At 38.9% G+C, this 19756-nt stretch overlaps 1 protein-coding gene and 2 long non-coding RNA genes across 10 annotated transcripts in view; 1 reads left to right on the top strand and 2 right to left on the bottom strand.

The window, feature by feature from the left end:
* The first annotated feature begins 269 nt into the window (after positions 1 to 269).
* LOC135416018 (uncharacterized) lies at positions 270 to 19733 on the top strand. Its single transcript, XR_010431395.1, has 3 exons — positions 270 to 416; positions 1999 to 4063; positions 17945 to 19733. It is a non-coding gene; the product is annotated as an uncharacterized LOC135416018 (long non-coding RNA).
* MBIP (MAP3K12 binding inhibitory protein 1) overlaps positions 6909 to 19756 on the bottom strand; it is a 129708-nt gene continuing 116860 nt past the window's right edge. For 4 of the 8 annotated variants that reach the window (XM_064658635.1, XM_064658639.1, XM_064658638.1 and 1 more), the window contains one exon: positions 11553 to 12462. In XM_064658635.1, coding sequence (XP_064514705.1) covers positions 12289 to 12462 — 174 coding nt within the window. In that variant the 3' untranslated portion in view covers positions 11553 to 12288. Of the gene's footprint in view, positions 7027 to 7176; positions 7237 to 11552; positions 12463 to 19756 lie in introns of those variants that run through there. The other 4 variants (XM_064658631.1, XM_064658630.1, XM_064658636.1 and 1 more) reach the window with 4 other exon arrangements.
* On the bottom strand, positions 14805 to 17961 carry LOC135416020 (uncharacterized). Its single transcript, XR_010431396.1, has 2 exons — positions 17264 to 17961; positions 14805 to 15483 (listed from the first exon to the last, which is right to left on the bottom strand). It is a non-coding gene; the product is annotated as an uncharacterized LOC135416020 (long non-coding RNA).

Genomic DNA, 19756 nt, shown 5'->3' on the forward strand with positions numbered 1-19756 from the left:
TTATGACATAAAAAAAGGAAGAGGAATAAAGTAAAATAGTTTAATTTTCTCGAGTCTCTCGCATAAACAGATATGAACTGACAATAATTGATTAGTATATGTTTTCACTAGCTAACATCTTAAGTTCACGGACTAGATTTCTATTCAACCTAAGGTCCTTTCACCTCTCTTTGGCAGAGTGTCAGGGACTGCATGACACAGCACTTTCTCATCAGAAAAAAATCTCTATTTGTCAAAACAAATTAGTTCTAATCTGTGCTACGGAAATATCTGTTTCTAGGCAGTGGTGGCAGGAGAAAGCATCTCAGCTCCAGTTCAGCCCAGGGTTATGCTCTGGGGGAGCAACCAATCTCTGGCTCAGAGCTCTCGCTCCATTTGATTTAGGCAAGAGCCTGGACATAGTCTTTGCTATTCCGGTGAGTCTCTAAATCCCTTTTTTGAGTGCCCATCAGCTGTGCTGGAGGGAGTCCGTCTCTCTGTTTTGGAGTTGTTCCTTTTTGTGTCATCCCTGACCCTCACTCAGGCAGAGGGCTGATACCCAGGAACCGTTCATGTGCTCTCATCCTTCCTTGCTCATTCTTTCTTGCTTGCTTTATGGAGAAATAACTAAAAAAGGAAGGTCTCGATGAATTGCAGTAAGTAATGGGGAAAGGTTTGCAGCTCAGGAAAAGTTTTCTGTGCAGCTTAGTGCGAGTCCCACACAAAGACAGTTTTGAATAAAGAACCAATGACTTGTGCCTGCACTTTAAGGACCCTTTTACACCTTCAAAGTGACTCAAGAAGTTCCAGAAATGACAGGGCTCTGGTCCAAAGTGTTTCTGCCATATTTCCTTTTGTTGGCTGCTTGTTAAGGTGGAGGTAGGGAATAAAAAATACCAGAAAGTGCTGTGGGACTGTTTGTTTATTTGTTTGCTTTTCCCCTCTCTCGTGCTGCCCCTCCTCTCCTGATTTCAAACTCTTCTAAAATAACTCATCCTCCCGCTCTCAGAGGGGCTGACGTTTGGGGGGGCTCAACTGGGACCTTTCCTCTCCGTTGGTCAGGCCCCGTGTCAAAACACTCCTGACTCCTGGGAAGTCAGCTCTGCTGAATCCTGGGGTTTGCCAGTGCCAGTCAGCTGCTGTTTGAACTAAGTCCTGACCGCAAAATCAAAAGTGGGTCCAAAGAAAGCTGTAAACAGTGTGCAATGAGCCATTTGAAGGCAGCTGATGCCTCATTTGGGGTGACATGTTGTGGCTGATGAGTGTGGATGATGTGGGGTTTTCGATAAGTGCCTCATCAGTATCCTCATCATGATCGTGTTGCTCAGCCACGGCGTGTGCCCTGACTTGATTGTAATTGCCTGAATCTGCTCCTGCTGCTCAGGAGCGCACAGTAATATGCAATAAAACAGCAAGAAGTGAATGTTAACCATCTGAGTTCTGACATGGCTGCTTGCAGTTCAAGTTTTCCATTAAGGACAAAAAAATCTATATAGACATACAAATATGGATATATAATTGCATGTTTAGAATAATTATTGTTTGTATATGCAATAAACTCATTTTATAAATAATGTATGATGGTCATATACAGATAAATAAATAGATGTGTTTATATACATCTTCCCCTGACCCCTGTCTATACTGTATACAAACGAACATCACATGCTCATGGTCTGTAGGTAAAGAGCAGAGGGATGAAAAGCATCAGGATCATACTTAGAGTCAAATTTTTAGAAACCTAAGGAGAACCTGTAGCTAAATCTATGCATAATCTTCCTGAATCTTAATAACACGTGTGTGCATACAGATAAGTAATTAATTTTTAGATGCAGTTAATCTCCTCATGTAAATGTGTGTGTATGTGTGTGTGTGTGTGTGTGTGTGTGTGTAATTGTGCAGGTGTGTCTGGGGGGGGTAAGGTACACATGCATATATACTTTGTAGCACTAAATTAGTCTTTGGAGAGAACACAATTTATTTTCACAAGTTAACTGGTTTGGATTAATTCTGTTGCAGCACTGGTTGGAGAGAAAAAGAAAAAACCCCGAACCTTAAACTTCCTGACCTCTATGCCTGTTACATCTGACCATACAAAGTACTGAGAATTTATGCCAGGGGGAAGCCTTTCAGATCAGAGACCTTTTGTAAGGTGGGAACTGTCATTACTCTGTTGGGGTCCCAATGCATGAGAGGGGCTCCAAGGCAGTGTATTCATGCCCATCTGTGGCATGGATGTTGTTGAATTTAAAATTATTATCAGCTTTGGTAATAGGTCAGAAAAGTAACAAACCAAACAGATTATGGTTGTATCTGGTGTCTCAGATACACCTTTGCTTTGGAGTTCCTGTATGTAGCTAGTTTTTTTTAGCATAGTTTGGGGAACATTTAAATAATGAATTTAAACAGGAGAATTCTATTTGCATTCAGTTAATGCTTGATGGATTGAACATGTGGGTTTTCCTCATCTCCACTGTGTTATTTAAGCATTTCAGTAAAAGTGCAAAAAAAGGTCTTGAAAATGTTATTTGCAGCTGTTGTTGCTACTGTGCATCGTCCTGCCTGCTCTTTGGCTGCACACGGAGAGTACTGCTGGAAGGTACGGGTCCTGCTACACCGAGATAGAAAGATCAGTGTTAAAGTGAAGGTGGATAAGAGGTTGTTATTTGCAGACCAAAATCACCAGGGCATAAGAGTTTTTAAACCCTTTAAAAATAATTCTCTTTCTACAATTCAAGTGAAATTTGCACTGTCTTGGAAATGTCCTTAAAATCTTCATTATAGAGAAGAAATCTGTGCAGATTAAACACTCTAAGTCTGACCATTTGAGAGGTAAGACAATCACTATAATTATAAATACTTCTGTTGTCATGTGTGATCAAGTGGTTTCGCTGTTGTAGCTTAAATATATTAACTTTAACCCTTTTTAATTACGGATTTAGCACAATGGTGACTGAGTCCCTCCTAGAATCCGGCAATCACCCCGGGCCTCTCTTTATGCTCAAAATATGTAGACTAATAGAGAGAAATTCCAAGGAGGATAGAAAACATGACTGAGAAGTTGGAAGGATTTTTTTATGAGGAAAGATTAGGAGAATGAAATGGGGAGCTTTAGTTAAATGGGATTAAAAGCAACTAATCTGCATGGCTTTTATAGTTTCAAGGGATGAAACCCATAATTCCTCTTAAATTAACTATGCTTCATTCTTCAAGCTTGTGTATCAGATATCTGATTACTGCTTTACTTATTAAAGAATAACTTCTACTATCAACAATTTTGATTTTTCATAATTGTAAGAAAAGAAACTGTTCAGAGGAGCAAAATGATAACAAAGGGATGGGTTATAACTGGGGACAAGCATACAGAGTGTTCAGATGAGGAATGGCATTGCTTGACTTGGTAAATATTGATTCTGACTATCAGGAAAGAGAATTTTTTAAAGCTAACGATAGCTGGGCACAGGCCCAGACTTCCTCTCAGTAGCACCTACAGGTAGCAAAACAGTTTTTCAGAAGGGATTCTAGGATCACCATTGCAAGAAACACAGATTACCAGTTTGGATTAAGAACTGGGACAAGATTTAGCAGTGAGAGCAACCTGACAGACCCAAGTTACACAGTAATTCTTGCATTTGGTAATTTTTCTTATCTTCTTTTTTTTTTTTTTTAATAAAATATGAATTGCCTCACATGCATACAGACAGCTTTGATGTGATTTATTATTATCATTAGAAACTATCTTGAGAAAAATTTCATTATGAGTTTTTCCAGGAACTTTCTATACCTTCAGAAAGGGGCAGCATGTGTCTTAAAAATTTTTATACTAACTTAAATTAATCCAAAACCAACAGCTTTATGCAAACATAAACCAAAATTAATGCAATGATGAATTGGGGCCCACATCTTGGACCTTTCTGAATCCTAAATAACAAATACAAGGAAGATGTGGTTTGTTATGAACTGGATATTTTTTTAACTTTACAGGATTAATGGAACTTCACAAGAAAAATTTTCTTAAGAGATGGAGGATAAACAATTCTTACAGATTGCAGTTTCTACTTGAAACACTTCACAACAAAAACAGGTGTGGTTTTTTATCCTGGAAAGTTTTTGTAGCATCAGGATTCCTTTGCAAAAAAGAAATACTCCCTAATAATAAGATAGAGAGTATTAAAAAAATAAACAAACCCAGGATGAAAATCTAAGATTCAGCATAAATCCATTGTAAAAATCATATTTCTAGCTCTTGTGTTCATGAAAAAATGCACTGGTCCAGATTCTTGTTCTGTATCTTCTAGATCTCCTATCTAGTCCTGTCTGTGCCAGTTGGGATCAACCAGCTTGGTAGGTTTGGATGCCACTTCTAACTCCAGCCCAGTGTTCTGAGCCTGTCTAGTATAGATATGGTAATGGAGCACTTGTTGATAAATTGTCAAATAAATCCTGCCAGATCTAAGCTGGGCTGCAAATTCATCCTTCCCTCCCTGCTATAACCCTCCATTCCTGCAACAAACATGATACTACCCCCAATTTTGTTTTCCTCTGCTCAAGCTATATTACCAGAAGGGTGCAAGAAACTGTCCTATGGGCTAGATATGCTCAGCAGGTGGGCAGTCTTGAAACAAAAGAAATTTCCTGGGATTTGATCTTTCTCAAGTCAGCACAGCAATGACCATATAAAGAGTTAATTGTTGATAATGGGGAATTTAATGCTGGGTAAGAAGAATGACATCAGATAAAAATGCGATTGTCCAATAGTAATGTTAGAAATCATTCACATCTCCTTGCAAGTTGAAAAGGATATTTGATTTACAAAAAACTTCTTATTTTTTTTAACAAACAGTAAGTTCAGAATTAAATTTGGAATTAAATTCTTAGTTATTCAGAATTACATATTTTTCACAGTATATGTGAAGGTTGCAAGGAAGAAATGTGTGCATGCTGCACCCACAGGCACCATTGGTATAGCTGTATTCCTGCTCTGGAATTACTCTGCTAAAGCCAACACAGAGGAGGGTGATTTGTGGCCCATCTTTTCCAAAGGAGTTTCAAGCTCTCCTTTTTACCAGGCCTTGTTTTTCTGTTCAGAGCAGAGCCTGCTGCACACCTGCATCTGACTCCTTGCCACCACCACATAAGGCATCTCTCAGGGGGCTCTTATGAACCCTTGCCCACCTTTTGTACAAACCCCCAAATATTATGTTTATATTATATACACCAGCAACATCCATCTCCTTCTCGGAGTGCTGCTGGCATGGTCCCCAGGCAGGGGCTGCACCTGGCCAGGCACACTGTGCTCAGAGCAGGGAGCAGAGCTCAGCCTGCACCACGGTGCACAGCACACAGTCTGTGCAGCTGCACTCCAGGTGAACTTTTCTCTTTCTAAATGATGGCAAGGGAAGGGATTATTTTTGCCTCACTGTGGCAAATGTTCTGCCTTCACTCTGAACACATGTCCCAAATATTTCCATGTTCTCAAGATAACTTCAGAGATAAGGGGTTATTTGACTCTGCCAAATTGTGGCATTTGTTCTACATGATGTATAACTAGCAAATATTTACACGATTAACATCTGAATTCAAGCATACTTTAGTAGTACAAAGATGTGATTAGATTTTTTAATGGACATGGCTCCCACTTTCCAGCAAAAATTTAATAGCTGAGTCCTGCGGGGAAGTCTCCATTTACTGAACTTTTATAGCTTTAAAAATATCCTAGGGTACATTTTCTAGCATGCAGAATGGCTCAGCACGGAATTTAAATGAAATACTGTACTGAAAATGAATGAACAAAATGTATATTGTCACTACCCTCATCCTTTCCTTCCTTGTAGAGCCAAAATCATGTAAATGGCTGGTACTGACAATGGGCATGGCCCTGGTGGTTGGAAGAAACATCATTTTTTTTCAGCCTGAAGATCTGGAATAGGGTGCTAAGAGGCTCTGAGCATGCCTTTGGGGCACCTCCTCAGCCTTTTCCACTCCACTGGAGACCTGCTGGCATCTCCAGAATGCAGTGACGAGACACGGAGGCAACAGGCTCACATAGCTGTTTTACAGCTTCCTCAATCCCAATGTACACAGGTAGACAGGGGCAGTGGCAATGGCATGGGCCTTTCCCTTTTGCCTGAACACGTGCTTCTGTGGCTCCAGCTCGGTGTGGGTGTCTCTCACCCCTACCAGGTACCCTGAGGGTTCTGGTCTCCCAGTACAACAAGCTCTGGTAAAAGTTCCTGAGCTGTGGGAGACAGCCATTGGGACTTCCCATAAATTTCTCCCAGTTTGGTTTTTAACCAAACGTAACTTTTCTGCCTTCACACCATTGCACTCAAGATCAATGGTGGCTCCCAAGCTGCCTACAAGAGGGCAAAGGTTAATTTGCCCATCAATGCATTTGGAGATAGAGAAATTAAAATAAAACAGCAGAATCTCAAATTGCAAACCCCACCACCTTCTTCCATTTCTTCAAACAGTTAAGTAAACTGCAAAATACCCAAGTTGGTTTTGGTAGGAAGAAAACTCAAACCAAAACATACACAAGGTGTTTCATCCCTAACGATGATGAGGACAGTCAGTGGTCAGATGAATAACCTTCTGCGTGCTACCGGGGGCTCAGACTATGAATCTGATGTAAGTAGCTGGGTGTGCCATAACTGCAGAATCAGCATCTTGTTTTGAAAGGACTCCTGCAAACCCTGCAGGAACATTTCAGTACTAGATGGTGTTGCTATGGGCACCAAAGGGAAGCTTAATATAAGAGAAACTGTCTTAGGAATTCATGGGGGATGGGTGTAAACAGTATGTGTACATAGGAACCGGAATGTCCCTAGCACTAAAAAGCAAATAGCATTTTTGGGTTTTTAATGTTCTGTTAATAACATTTTAGGGTATGTCTTTCCAGAGGAACAATATAAGTTGGTACCTTTTTTTTCAAGATGCTTGAAGTGAAATATAGGTAAATAGATGATCGAGTTCTGTAAGGTACATCTGCATCCTGTGTAGCAGAAGCATAACGAAATCTGGATGCTACAGATAGATATAATTTCCCTGTAAAAACAGATGTTAAAAATGGGAACAGAAAATTAGGGAAATTGAAGAACTGCAGTTCTCTCTAGTATTTGGGAAAGAGGATGCCACTCTGCATTTGAGTACAGTTCAAACTTTATTCAAGAATCACATTGGCAATGGACAGCCAGATGATTTAATTCACAGCTAGATTTCTCCCATTCTGGTGCTCTCTCTGCCAGTGTAGACTACCTAAGTAGATAAAAAGAACGAAAAAGTACCCACTGTAGAATATCTGCAAGTATATCTCAAGACAGACAAAGAGAATGCGAAATTAAATTCTTGACATGAAAAGAATGGGACAATGAGCCCCTCTCCCCAAGATACCTTTGGAAGGGATTCCATTTCAGTTCTTTCTTGCTTACTTGCTTGCACTATTTTTCATTGATGCACACCAAAGAAAGCCTGAAAGCTTTTTATTATTTCTTATTTTCTTCTACTTTTTAGTATGTGGCATAAGTTCTTTTTTAAAATATTATTTTCCTGCCAATGTTAAAGCAGTTCCCATTTTTCTAGTTTGTTTCTGACACCTAGCTGTGATCAACAATGCTTCTCCACTGAATCACTTCTTTCATCTATTCAGCTTCTGTTATTTCCCTTATCTCACCTCCCCCCTTCACCAGCTTACCTCTCATTAACCCTCAGGGTTCCAAACATATTGTATCTCTCCCAAAGATACATATTTTTATTCAGACATAAGTCATTTTTGCTTGCTAGCTTCAGTTTCCATAATTCCCTAATAGAATAGCTGTGTGTAGTACATACTCTTTATGGTACGGTGAACAATAAACCAAGACATTAATTTATACTTGTGCATTGTACACTGTTCCACTTCACCTTTTCCCCCTCTGAACCGATAGTCAGAGAAAATCTAATTCTTTTTAATGTAAGAAATATAGTTCTATCCACATGTAAAAATCTGCTTGACTAGTAGTTTTGTTTGACCAACAAAATTAATATTTTCTAGGAGTCACTTTAACCCATTGCAGTATATTTAAAATCACATTTTAACTTTCAGAAGTAGTGGTTGTGATACATTAAGCTCAGTTTCTGCTACTATAAGACATACAGGATGTTTCTAGGAAATAAGCACTCTTTTACCTACACTAATGTATTTATGGCTTGTTTTCAGATGTATAACTACCTTCACTTTTCTGAGGATGAAAAATAAGCAAAACCCAAGAGGTTTACCACTTGAGTTTTAGCTTTAACTTTTGTGATTGAAACAGGTGAAAGCAGCTGGAAGTACATCCAGCTATTCATGTAGACATCCCTATCTACTATCCCTCCAATTAATTGTGTAACCCATCTCTAATCATAAAGTCAGATAAAATTCATATAAAGTTTTTGGATATGTGTGTTGTGTAGCATGAGGTGAGCATGTAAGTTCAGATACACATAGAGAGAGCTCATTGCTCATACTGGTAAATAAAATACCTGTATCACATAGGCATCTATATTTAAGAAAAATTAAGGGAGATATGTAAATACAGGGAGACTATATAAATAACTTAGAATTCATCATGGTTGCATAAAGAAAACCTCTTTGGAAAACACATTTGTTCCTTGCTATTCTATATGTTATTAGCATTGCCTCTAAATAGAGGTTATTCAAGAACCATAGAAAGTTAATACAATGCTGTGTTAATACATTAATGGGTGTATTTATTGGAATCAGGTGGAAGTTTCCATGCGTGAATGTCTCAACTTCAAAACTTAAAGTTGGATGATTTGATGTTTATAAAACACAAATGACTCTTCTTTTTTTTAATTTAGGCAACATTTCTCCTGATTTTATTGTGTAACTAATCATTATCACTTGACTGTACAAAATATAAAAAGAAAAATCCATAGTAAATGAATACATCTTTCATATTTTTAAATGAAATGTTTATACTGGTTTACAATAAACTTTTTCAAAATTCAGTAAGATTTTAGCACAATTCAATGCAGTCTTTTAAGCAAAAACAAATTACACTCAAGAACATTCTCATAGATAATAAAAATAATTGCCTTCACTAAAATTTTCAAGTTCCTGCCAGAAGCAAAATAAATATTTAAGTTACATTTTGTGCAAGTAGTCCTTGCTAATTTCATCCTCAGAGATACTCAGTCCTTTATAACTTAATCACTCCTTCATCTTGTATTTATTACTTCAAATGGTTAGTTTTCTATTACAGAGGAACTTATTGCTGTATCAAAGGCTTAATTGAGCTCCTTTTAAAAAATCATGATTGTCACTATAAAATCATGCATCCACAGTAAGTGTGTTTACAGAGAACTTACAGCTTTAAATTTCACTTAGAAAAAAAGCCTTACACTTTCCTGCAGGTTCTGAATGCAGATTTACTATAAAATAAATGAATAATAATACCAGGTTGTTTTGGAAAGAGTTCTTTCATGCAATCCCTGCATTTAGCACAATCCCAAAATGGCAGCCCAACAGGTGGCCCTTTCATAGCCTTCAGCCCAAACAATCGGGACAAAAAGGACACCAAGAATCGAATGTTCTTCAGGATTTAAAAAGCTGTTCACTTCCCTTTGTTCATTTTCAGATTTAGCCATGTTCGTTATTGTTGAGCCACAAATGCAGGACATTCTTTTTTGACATTTTGCCATAAATAGACACTGACTGGGGCTGACTAGCCAGCTAGCTGCTTTGTCACATGCAAGCGGAAACTACTTCACAAAGCGAATGCATTCTTGGTGACTCAATGGCCCCGGCGAGCACCGGTTGTGACATGCGGCAAATCTGGCAAAGTCTAGGTTAACAAAAGTATGGGTGACAAAGGCTGAAGTTTCTCTTCCTATATTTTCCTCCACAGTAAGTATTTAATTCTGGCCTAATGAATTTGCCTGGAAGACTGGGTGACATTGACAGCCTCTTGAAACTCTGAAAATATACTTTTGCATTGTGGGCCCTCTTCAGAGGGAACTGTTAGCTAACTGGTAATGACAGACTTCAGGGGTGAAATCTAAGTTGAAATACTTGTTTCTCTGTATTTTAAAAGTTGTGAAGGTTTCTTATTACAGTGATCTCAGTCTCAACATCCATAACAAAAGATAGGCCCGGTCCTGTGGTTCTTTAATGATGCAAGCAGCCCTTACAGCTGCCTTCACTGTGCTGCAAGGAATTACTCTCACAAATAATGGGTGTAGAAGCACAGATCAAGCTTTTTCCTTCATGTGTATGAATAAGTGTGTAAAACACATCTTGTAGAAAAAGCAGAGCTATCTATAATGGTGTCTAACTGTTGAAGAATAGTAAATGAATTTATCTTCTAATTTTTAAATTGCCATGTCTAATCCTCTTCTGCTACTGTGTATTTTAAATGGAGTACACACAGTGGTTTTTTAGTTTCAGTTTTGGTTTTGGTTTTTGTCTGTTTTTTAAATTTTTTGACATCTTCTGACAAGTTCAAAAATTCCAGGACCTCCCGCTTGGAGATTACCTTGGAGATTTTCCAATGCTCATCCAAGTCCAGGCTTTCTGACCCCTGCTGAGATGTGGATAAGAACTGTATTTGTAATAGCTCTAGTGTGTGGGATGAAGGTTTGATACTAGACCCTTGTTAACCTGTTAGATTGAAATTAGACCCTGTTAATATCTTACTTTCTGCATTAAATTTTTGGTGGAAAATGTGACTTGCTTCAAACTGTCTTATGAAAAGCTATGATGCAGATATAAATAAAAGAATAATGCATTTTAATTTTAAAACATCTACATGAAGAATTGTTTATAAAAGTTTAAAATTATATTGGATCACTGCTGATAACAATTCCAGCACAGGCACAAGGAAACATGTGTCTCTCAAGCCCTACTGCTGCCAAAGGCAACAGCACAGTCTAGAAGAAAAAAACCTGTAGGTAAAGACACAGTCTTGCCTATGTTAGTAAGGTAGCAGCTATGTTGAGCAGTGAATTTTTGCTCTTCAGTTCAAAAGCCTGAAGTCAGCAATGGAAAAATTCAATGTTAAATAGGTTAATGAATGAAGCCAATGTTCAGTGCTGTTTGTCATCCGGATGTTTGTTTCATGGTTTACCTGAGCCCACTGTATGTGGAGAAACCAGTTTATAAATGAATGAAAGGGTGAAAGCCAAGACCTGCTGTTGACAACCTGAAAATACTTGGGCAAACTTCTTCATTGCGAGTCTCCCCTTCGAGGGAAAACATCCACTAGGGTGTTTTCCTTGCAAACCTTCATGGAGGGCTGTGAGTCCTCATGGTGTTCTTCCAAAGGAGGAGGCTTCTGCCTTTCTCTGTAGTACAGAAGCAAAATTTTTCAACTTTTTAATAAAGCCATGTAAAATCCATAACCCTCATGGACTTCAAGGGAAACCAGTTAGTAAAATGTTTAGGCAACAACCAGTCAAAATGATTATTGGGTGCTAAATGATGAATAAGCACTGTAAGAGGATTTTGGCTTATTTCAACCACAAAGTACACACAGACCAGAATGGTTAGCTTGTAAAAAACCACAGTAAAATGACACAAAAGAGAGACTCGATGATCTTTCCACTCTTATCTTTATTTTTAATTTTATTCTAGCAATACTATCATTCCAAATTTCTCTAACAACTATTTTAAATCAAGATGTCTTTCATTAAGAAAAGTATTTTTATAAAACAGATACATACATTTTTCCATACTAAAATCCAAGTTCCAAGTTAAAACTGGGAAAAAAAAATTCTGTTTGTGTGGGAGTGCTGATTTAAGAGAAGAAAAATAAGAGTCACAGGATACAGAGAAACTTCACTAGAACATATCAAACAGCACTGAAAGTCAAGTAATGGGGAGGTAGAAGCAGGGAAGCATCCAGCTTTACCTCCCTCCAGACAGCATTAAGTCTCTTGCAAATTTAGCTGTCAGAAATGATTGCTTTGTTTTCAACAAGTGGCATTACTTCCTCTTATACTGGAATTAAAATTAATTGAAATTGATTCATTACTTTTCAATATTTCCCACACTCCTTCATCACTTTCAGTTTGAAAACACTATTTCAGTGAAACAAGTACAGATAGAAACAGTATATGTTTCTGGGTTTTGTATTTATTTCTTTCTTTGAGACATCAAAGTATTAAGATGAGATACTGGCATAGTAGTTCATTTTCCTTTAAAAAAATGCTTTCAGAAATTATGTCTTCCTTGGGGAATGAGGTTTTTTTTTATTTTTTTACTGATTTTCCTGAGGGAAAAAAGGGAACAGAATAACTATAAATTCTTGAGCAGCCACACTGAATGGTTCAAATCAAAACAAAAGTTTTGCTATGCTGCTTGAGAGGATTTCCCATTTGAAGTCTGGCTCCCGCTTTTGGACTCACCTGGATGAAGGGCAGTGAGCAAACAGTGATGCCAAGTGGTAGGATTAGCCCAGGAGCAGAGCCAAGAAGGAAAAGAAGCCTGTGACAGGCAGTGACCTGCAACAGAAAGCAGAGTGCACTGATGGTTCAAGGAACTCGTGACAACATTTTATGGTGAAACTGCCTGCAGCATAGCTCTGCCTGCACTTCTTTGGTTCCAGCAGCTGTAAAACTGTGTTTGTTTGGATTCAGCTGCAGCACCAGCTTACCTAAAGTCTTGCAGCAGCAGATTACAGTATAATTCAGGCATCTATTCTGTAGGATTACTAAAAAAAGATTGTATTAAAAAGTCTGCTTATTCTTGTCCCAGATACATTATGTGAAAACATCATTTTAAGTGCAGGATCCAGACAAATCCCTAATATTTCTTGATCTATCATGACAGCAACCTTGAAAGACAGTCTTTATGATGCCCATTTACTTACAGGGAATTGATGGATAAAGCATGGAAAAATCAAATGGTTTGCACAAAGCTTCACCAGTAACTTGTGGATGTGGAAAGCACTGCTAAATCTCAACAGAGAATTGCAACCATCTTTTCTCCCTGAACACAGAAGTTTGTATTTAGTCTAATTGAATTCTTTGCTTTTCAGTGTTTCTGCCTGCTTGTATTTCAGACCTTTGCTGACTTTTGTTCAGCTGTAGAACCCCACATGAAGCCAGAGTGTGTTGCTTTGAAACAGAGACTAGCATGTCACCTCTATATAGACCCACTGCTGAAGTCCAAGGACTTCCTTTATGCCAGTGGGATTTTTCTTATGTTCCAATAATAAGAAGATCACCAAAAACATGGCAGAAAAAGGGAGGATGAAGGCAGTTATCCGAGCAAGGGAGAGCAGGTGAGAAAGGGAGCAGTGCTTGCAAGTGCTTGTCAAGAATGGGAGTGACTAAAATAAATACAAAGCAGCTGGAGTCACAGGGAACATTCTAGGATAGGGTGAGCAGGAAGGCAGGGTTTCTTTCTTGCCATGAAGGTATGCCACGTTCTTGATGATTAGTACCTGCTAAACCTCTTTTTCTAAATCTTGCTATGGTAAATTTTTTTTCCCTCAGAAGGACGCAAACAGGCAACATTCGCTGTTGCCACACAGCAGTCTTTGAATGACTGACAAAGTGAAAAGATATAACAAATATTTTGTAAGTAATAAAATCTGTGGAGTTACAAAAATGACAATATATAACAATCTCCATAAAAAACTAGATTCTGAAGCTGATTTCTTTCTCAGTTAATCCTACAAGAGCCCTGAACCCTCATTATAAGCTGCAACATTGATATTACTTGAGAGAAAATTGGTTCCTGAAGCCTGTAGTCATTGCAGGCAGAATCATGGAGCTCTGTGTTGCTAGGAGTCAGAAACACCTTTATCTGAGACATTCTGAGGGACTAATAGTCTGGTTTTCTTCTGCACAGAAACAGCTCTTCTCTATGCATTTAATGACCTGATAACCCTTAGACTTCTTGGTGTCTGTGCAACCTGCAGCAGCAGCAGCCTGTCAGTGTCATGTAACCAAAATTTGTTCCTTCCTCTCCTGTCAGACTCCTGCTTCTTTGTTTTCATCTCCTCTGTGCTAACAACCCTTCTGTGTAGCATCCTGCAAGGTCAATCTCTGGCATTCTCCTTTGGCACATCTTGTGTCATCCTGGTCTCTTCTCTACCTGTACAGCTATCTGTGCCGGGTAAGTGTCTTTTCTGCGGCTCCAACACCTGGAACAACCTTACTTTATCTCCTGTTGACCCTCTGTCTTGTTTCAAATTGCATTTGAAATAGCTTTTCACCTTTGCTATATCTATTTTTCCTCTTTGCTGCTTGTTGGACTTGTTAGAGGCACTCAGTGAAGCACTTTGGCACAGCTAAAATACAAGTCCATATACACATGTTCTGTATTAAACTGGAATTCACAGGCCAGAACAGTTTGTTACTTGATACGTGGTATTGTAAAAGCAAAGCAGAGATGAAGCACTCCCTGTAAGTGTGAGTTCAGAACTGATGCTTCCCTCAACCTGTGCTGGAGGGTATATCAAAACTGTTTCTCCATGTTGCAATTAGCATTATCAACTTTTAACATACTGATTTTTAAATGCTCTCCATTTTGCAGTGTTTTTCCTCCTTTGCTGTTTGCAACATGTATTAATGAAGAATTGTGAGTGTGAGAGGACAATGTTTCTCATCCCCACAACGTAAGAAATGTTTTTATCATAAGCCATTGCAATGTCAGTGAAGGTTTTCCACTGCACTGGAGAATTCCTGTACTGTGTCATGTTAAACTGTGGTAGATAATTTTTATTGTTTACCTTGGCTGAATGCCAGGTATCCACTGGGCCTGCATCCAGCCTCCCCTCTGAGGAGAGGGGAGGAGGAAAGAGGAAAAAGGAAAAGAAAAACCGCGAAACCGAACCTGCTAAGAAAGGCAGTTTAATATTTACATAGAGAGGAAAACAAATTGTAAAAACTATACACACAGAGAAGAACTAACAATAAAGACTCCTTCCCCACGAGAACGCTCTTCTCCTCTGAAGAAACGGCCCGACTATTCTGCGCAGCTACCCGGAAGAGAAAGCCCTTGCTTCCTTCTCGTCTCTTTTATACCTGAGCTGACGTAACATGGTATGGAATACCTTATTGGCACAATATGAATCAGGTGATCTATCTAGTTCCTCTTCCCTCCCAGGGAGGGTAACAAACCCATTACAATAATTCAGCAAGTGTGATGTTGTGCCCTGCAGCTGAAGTTACAAGCAGTACAATCTGCTCAGCTGTGTAATCTGAACAGGCTGCTTTCCCACAACGGTAGTTTAGTCTGTATTAAACAGAAGGCTCTTTCTGCCCTCCTATCCCATTTTACGATGCTACACTTGGTGGCAAAAAATTCTGAAAAATTAATGTGTACATGAAGGCAACAATCCATATATTTTTTTTCTTTCATGAGTTTTGTGCAAAGGCTATTGTTCAGGATTTGAGCTTGTTTGATACTACACACCTTCTTGGCCTGAGAAGTGTCTGGTTAGTGAAATTCCTTGTTAGTTTTCTTCAGATTTATTAGTGGTGGCTCCTGCGACTGATCACAAAATTAATCCCCTGCAAGGTGGTCAAGCAAAACAGTTGGCACACTTAAGCAAATGTCTATAGTACGATGTGTACAGAATTGCTGGCATGAAATTGTACCTCTCATTACTGTAATAACTGCTGACATCTTGCTTTCTTGCTAATATACATACAAGTTACATTCACGAAGCTCCAGCTACATAAAGCAGAGGCTGGAGCACTACGTAATTGATGGCACTTCATTCTTTGGATGATTTGGATGATTCAGGGTCTGGTGTTGACAACAATTCTTCTGTATAAAGACAACTACAATGCAGGTTCTTCAAACTACTCCTCATATACCCAGAAAACTCAGAAATAAAAGAGAGCAAGAGCTAGGTTTGCAGACCAGTGCTTGGTAAAGACTTGCTTGTGCTATGTGTCTTTTCTAAGAAGCATCTAGCCAGACTCCATTGGTCTTGACAACTCAAAGGGGAGTGATGGTTTCCACCAAATGCAAAATTCTGTATAAATTGAGTATAAAATAATGTAGCATATGCATGTACATGTGCATAAAAGACTACGTATTATAGACTTACTAGAATTATCATAGAACAGGCTACGGAGGCATAGCTTTTATTCTCTCACAGGTGTTAGTAGGTGTATAATTCGAGTTTTGAGCCAAATGAGTTTGTGACAATTGATTTATCCTGGCTGTTGCTACAAAACTGCATAACAGAGCATATTGTAGAACCTGTAAACTGGGTCATAATTAAGTAAGAAATTTTATTATATTTATGTATAAACAACTTATTTGTATTCATAGTAGATTGTCTCCACAAATCTATTCTTGTCTCAGAGCCAAATAGAAATTTAATGTCATTGTTATGTTTAGGTGAACATCACGCTCTTATATTCCCCTCTGTTTGGCCTTGAATAAAAATCAGAGCAACAATAATATAAATGGTATGAAAGTAGTCATGAACAGTAGCCCATCTGTACTGGACAGAATTCTATAAATCAATTAGATGGTCATAAAAAAGCTAATCAGATGTGGATGAATCAACTGTGGAAATAAAACAGATTGAACTCTTATGTTTATTGTTCATGTAGAACCCTTTTTAATAATCAAGATGGGTAAATTACAGTAATTAACCTTTAAAAATTTAGATGATTTCCAAATAATAGCTTCAAACAATGCCTATTCTTTTCATTGTTAATTTTAAGTGTTTTGCCCATGACAAGGCAGTTTCACTACAAGATCTACAGAGGTAGTTGTTTTGTAGTTGTGCTTTCTTTTTTCTTATTTCTCAGTCATTAGACTTTCTACAGTACATAGTCTCACTTCGCCCCCATCAGATAGGACTTGAAGTCAGAAGAAATCAAATTCATATATCCTAGGAAGCAATGTCAAGAAAACTTGGCTCCTAGAGACCACTTGAGTTGGGTCTCACTGCTCTCGGGTGGGATAGATTATCTGACAGGTCATCAAATCCTATTCCTAGCCACAGGAGCATCTTGTCTGGGTTAGGGCAATTCTGGCAGCAAAGGTAACGTGTAGCCCAACACTTTTGGACAGGTTGCCTGGATCCTTAGCAACTCACAGGGCTGGGGATAGTTTCATACACTTTTTGCCATACTTTGAGATAGCAAGGAATTGTGAGAGGATTATATGGCTTCATGCTATAGTATGAATGAAGAGAGATCTCTACTGCTACAGAAGCCTGGAGTACTCAGTAAGTCTTCAACTGGAAGGGTTAGGGGAAACAGTTGCTTTTATGGGGGAAGGGAAAAAGTTATCTGTAAGGGAATCTTTCTGTAGACTTTTTTTTACCTCTTCAAAGCTCTTTCTCCAGGTCTTCATTCAGGAGAGGATGGCTCAGCATCTGTTACTGTAGAAAACACGTTCTTTGTTCTCACCGGTGCAAATGATTTGTAAACTGGTCAATCAAAAATGTATTTTTATTCAGTATTTTAACTACTTGTCCTTCAAATAATTCATCTTCAGCATTCTGGGGTTAAAATTTCTCAGTGGTATTGTAAGATCTTAATTACAACAAAAGAGATAACTTATAATGTATTAAAAATAAATAAATAATCCAGTACAGATCACAATACATTGGATGGAATGGCGAATGGTTTGAGTTTCCTAAATTACTGATATTACCTGCTGATATGAGGGCTGTTCAAAAGGGCACTTCACTTTTGGGTTTATTTATTAAAATCCTGCACTCAACTGTAAGAAATTAGCCTCCTAGAGATGAATCGCTCCCTATTCAGAGGAGCCTGAAGCAACAAAACCAATCATGCACACACTGCAGAACTGCACAGTAACACAAGCTCCAATGTTTTATTACATCTCTCACACAGGGTGCTAAACAGCAATGTGAAGTGTTCCTAGAGGGAGACAAATGTTCTTAGCTTAAAAGTGATGCTCTTAGATATTTTCCTCAAATAATTAATGCCAAATTTATAGTGCTGTACACTATTATCCTTTTTATTTTGTAACTGGAAGCCCTTAATAACTGAGGTGAAGTGTGAAACACAGGCTATTGGACTCTGACAAAACCTGGAAAGATCACTAAGATCAGCTTTCAGGTAAGCATAAATAAGGAGATGGAATGTCTCATTTTACCTGTGAATTTTACATATTGAAGCTGGGATTAAAGTCTGTCTTGAGTTCTTGCAGTGGAAACAAAGCTAACCTTTCAGTTCTTGGTTAGCTACAGGGATTTTAGCATTTCCTTTATAGCATGCACCTTAAAGAGCAGAAGAGAGGCAGCTCAGGTAAGTGCTTTGGCAGCCTTGAATGCTTTGCAATCTCTGTAGAGCAGGACATAACATGGTCAATCTCTCTTTCCCAGCTAGTTTACAGCACAGTAAGCTTGCTATTGTTGATAGCGTGGAATAGCTGTACACTAGAACAATGGTAAACCTGTGCTGGGTAATTAAGCAGTGCAATTCCTAACTGACTGGAATTTTAATATGTATAGATTGGAAATGTGTGGGAAAGGTTCACAAAATTTCCTCTGAACCTTGTGATATATGATCCTGCAATGGGTTTCAGTTGTGTTCAGTGCAAGAGTTCCTCGATGGGGAAACCTTCTATACAGAACTAATATTGTGTAACCCAAATCTGGGTGGGTTTTATTTATTGCCAAGTTAGGGGTTCACATTGTCCTAAGAGAATTGCTTTTCTTACTCCTGTGTGACTTCAGAAACAAATGGTATTTGTGCATTGATTGATGTCAATAGGATTTCCACTACTGAGTGGAGGGGGGGGGGTGGGTAGTGATGCTGGGACATCCTCTTAAATGTTGGCAGTGCCCCTACAGACCTGCTGTTTCTGAACAGAGAAGGGCTGGTGGTAGATGTGGTGGTTGTAGGCTATCCTGGGTAGCGACAATGAAATGATAAGGCTTTTCAATCCTCAATGAAGTACGGAAGGGGGTCAACAAAACTTCTGCCTTGGACTTCTGGAGGGGGGACTTCAGTCTGTCCAGCACACTGGTTCAGAGAATCCTTTGGGAAATAGCCCTTAAAAACAAAAGGGTCCAGGAAGGCTGGACATACTTTAAAAAGGAAATCTAAAGGGTGCAGGGGCAGACCATCCCTATGTGCTGACAGGTGAATTGGCAGGGAAGACCACCAGCCCGGATGAACAGGGAGCTTTGCTGAAATACAGGGACAAAAAAGAGTTTATAACCTTTGGAAGAAGGGATAGGCAACTCAGAAAGAATACAAGAATGTTGTTAGGTCACATAAAGTAAAAATTAGAGAGGCGAAAGCTCAGCTAGAACTCAATCTGAGTGGTTAGAACAGCCACTGCTGTGAAAGATAACTGAAAGTGTTTTTATAAATACATTAACAACAAAAAGAGGGCCAAGGAAAATTTGCATCCTTTATTGGATGCGGAGGGGACCATTGTAACCAAGGATGAAGAAAAGGCTGAGGTACTTAATGCTGCCTTTCCCTTCATCTTCAACAGAAAGACCAGTTATCCTCAGCTGAACTGGTCCCCCCGAGCTGGTAAACAGGGACTGGGAGCAGAGCAGATGCCATGGTATCCAGGAGGAAGTAGTTACTGATGTCCTGTTCCACTCGGACACACTCAAGTCTATGAGGCCCAATGGGATTTACCTGACGGTGCTAAAGGAGCTGGTGGAGGAGCTCTCCAAGCCAATCCATCATTTATCATCAGTCCCAGTTAACCAGGGAGGTACTAGATGACTGGAGGTTGGCCAATGTGACGTACATCTACAAGAAGGACTGGAAGGAGGGTCTGGGGAACTATAAGTCTGTCAACCTGAGGGTCAGTGGCATCCTA

The sequence above is a fragment of the Pseudopipra pipra genome, chromosome 6 (genome assembly GCF_036250125.1).
Source record: "Pseudopipra pipra isolate bDixPip1 chromosome 6, bDixPip1.hap1, whole genome shotgun sequence".
In the NCBI taxonomy this organism is placed as follows: domain Eukaryota; kingdom Metazoa; phylum Chordata; class Aves; order Passeriformes; family Pipridae; genus Pseudopipra; species Pseudopipra pipra.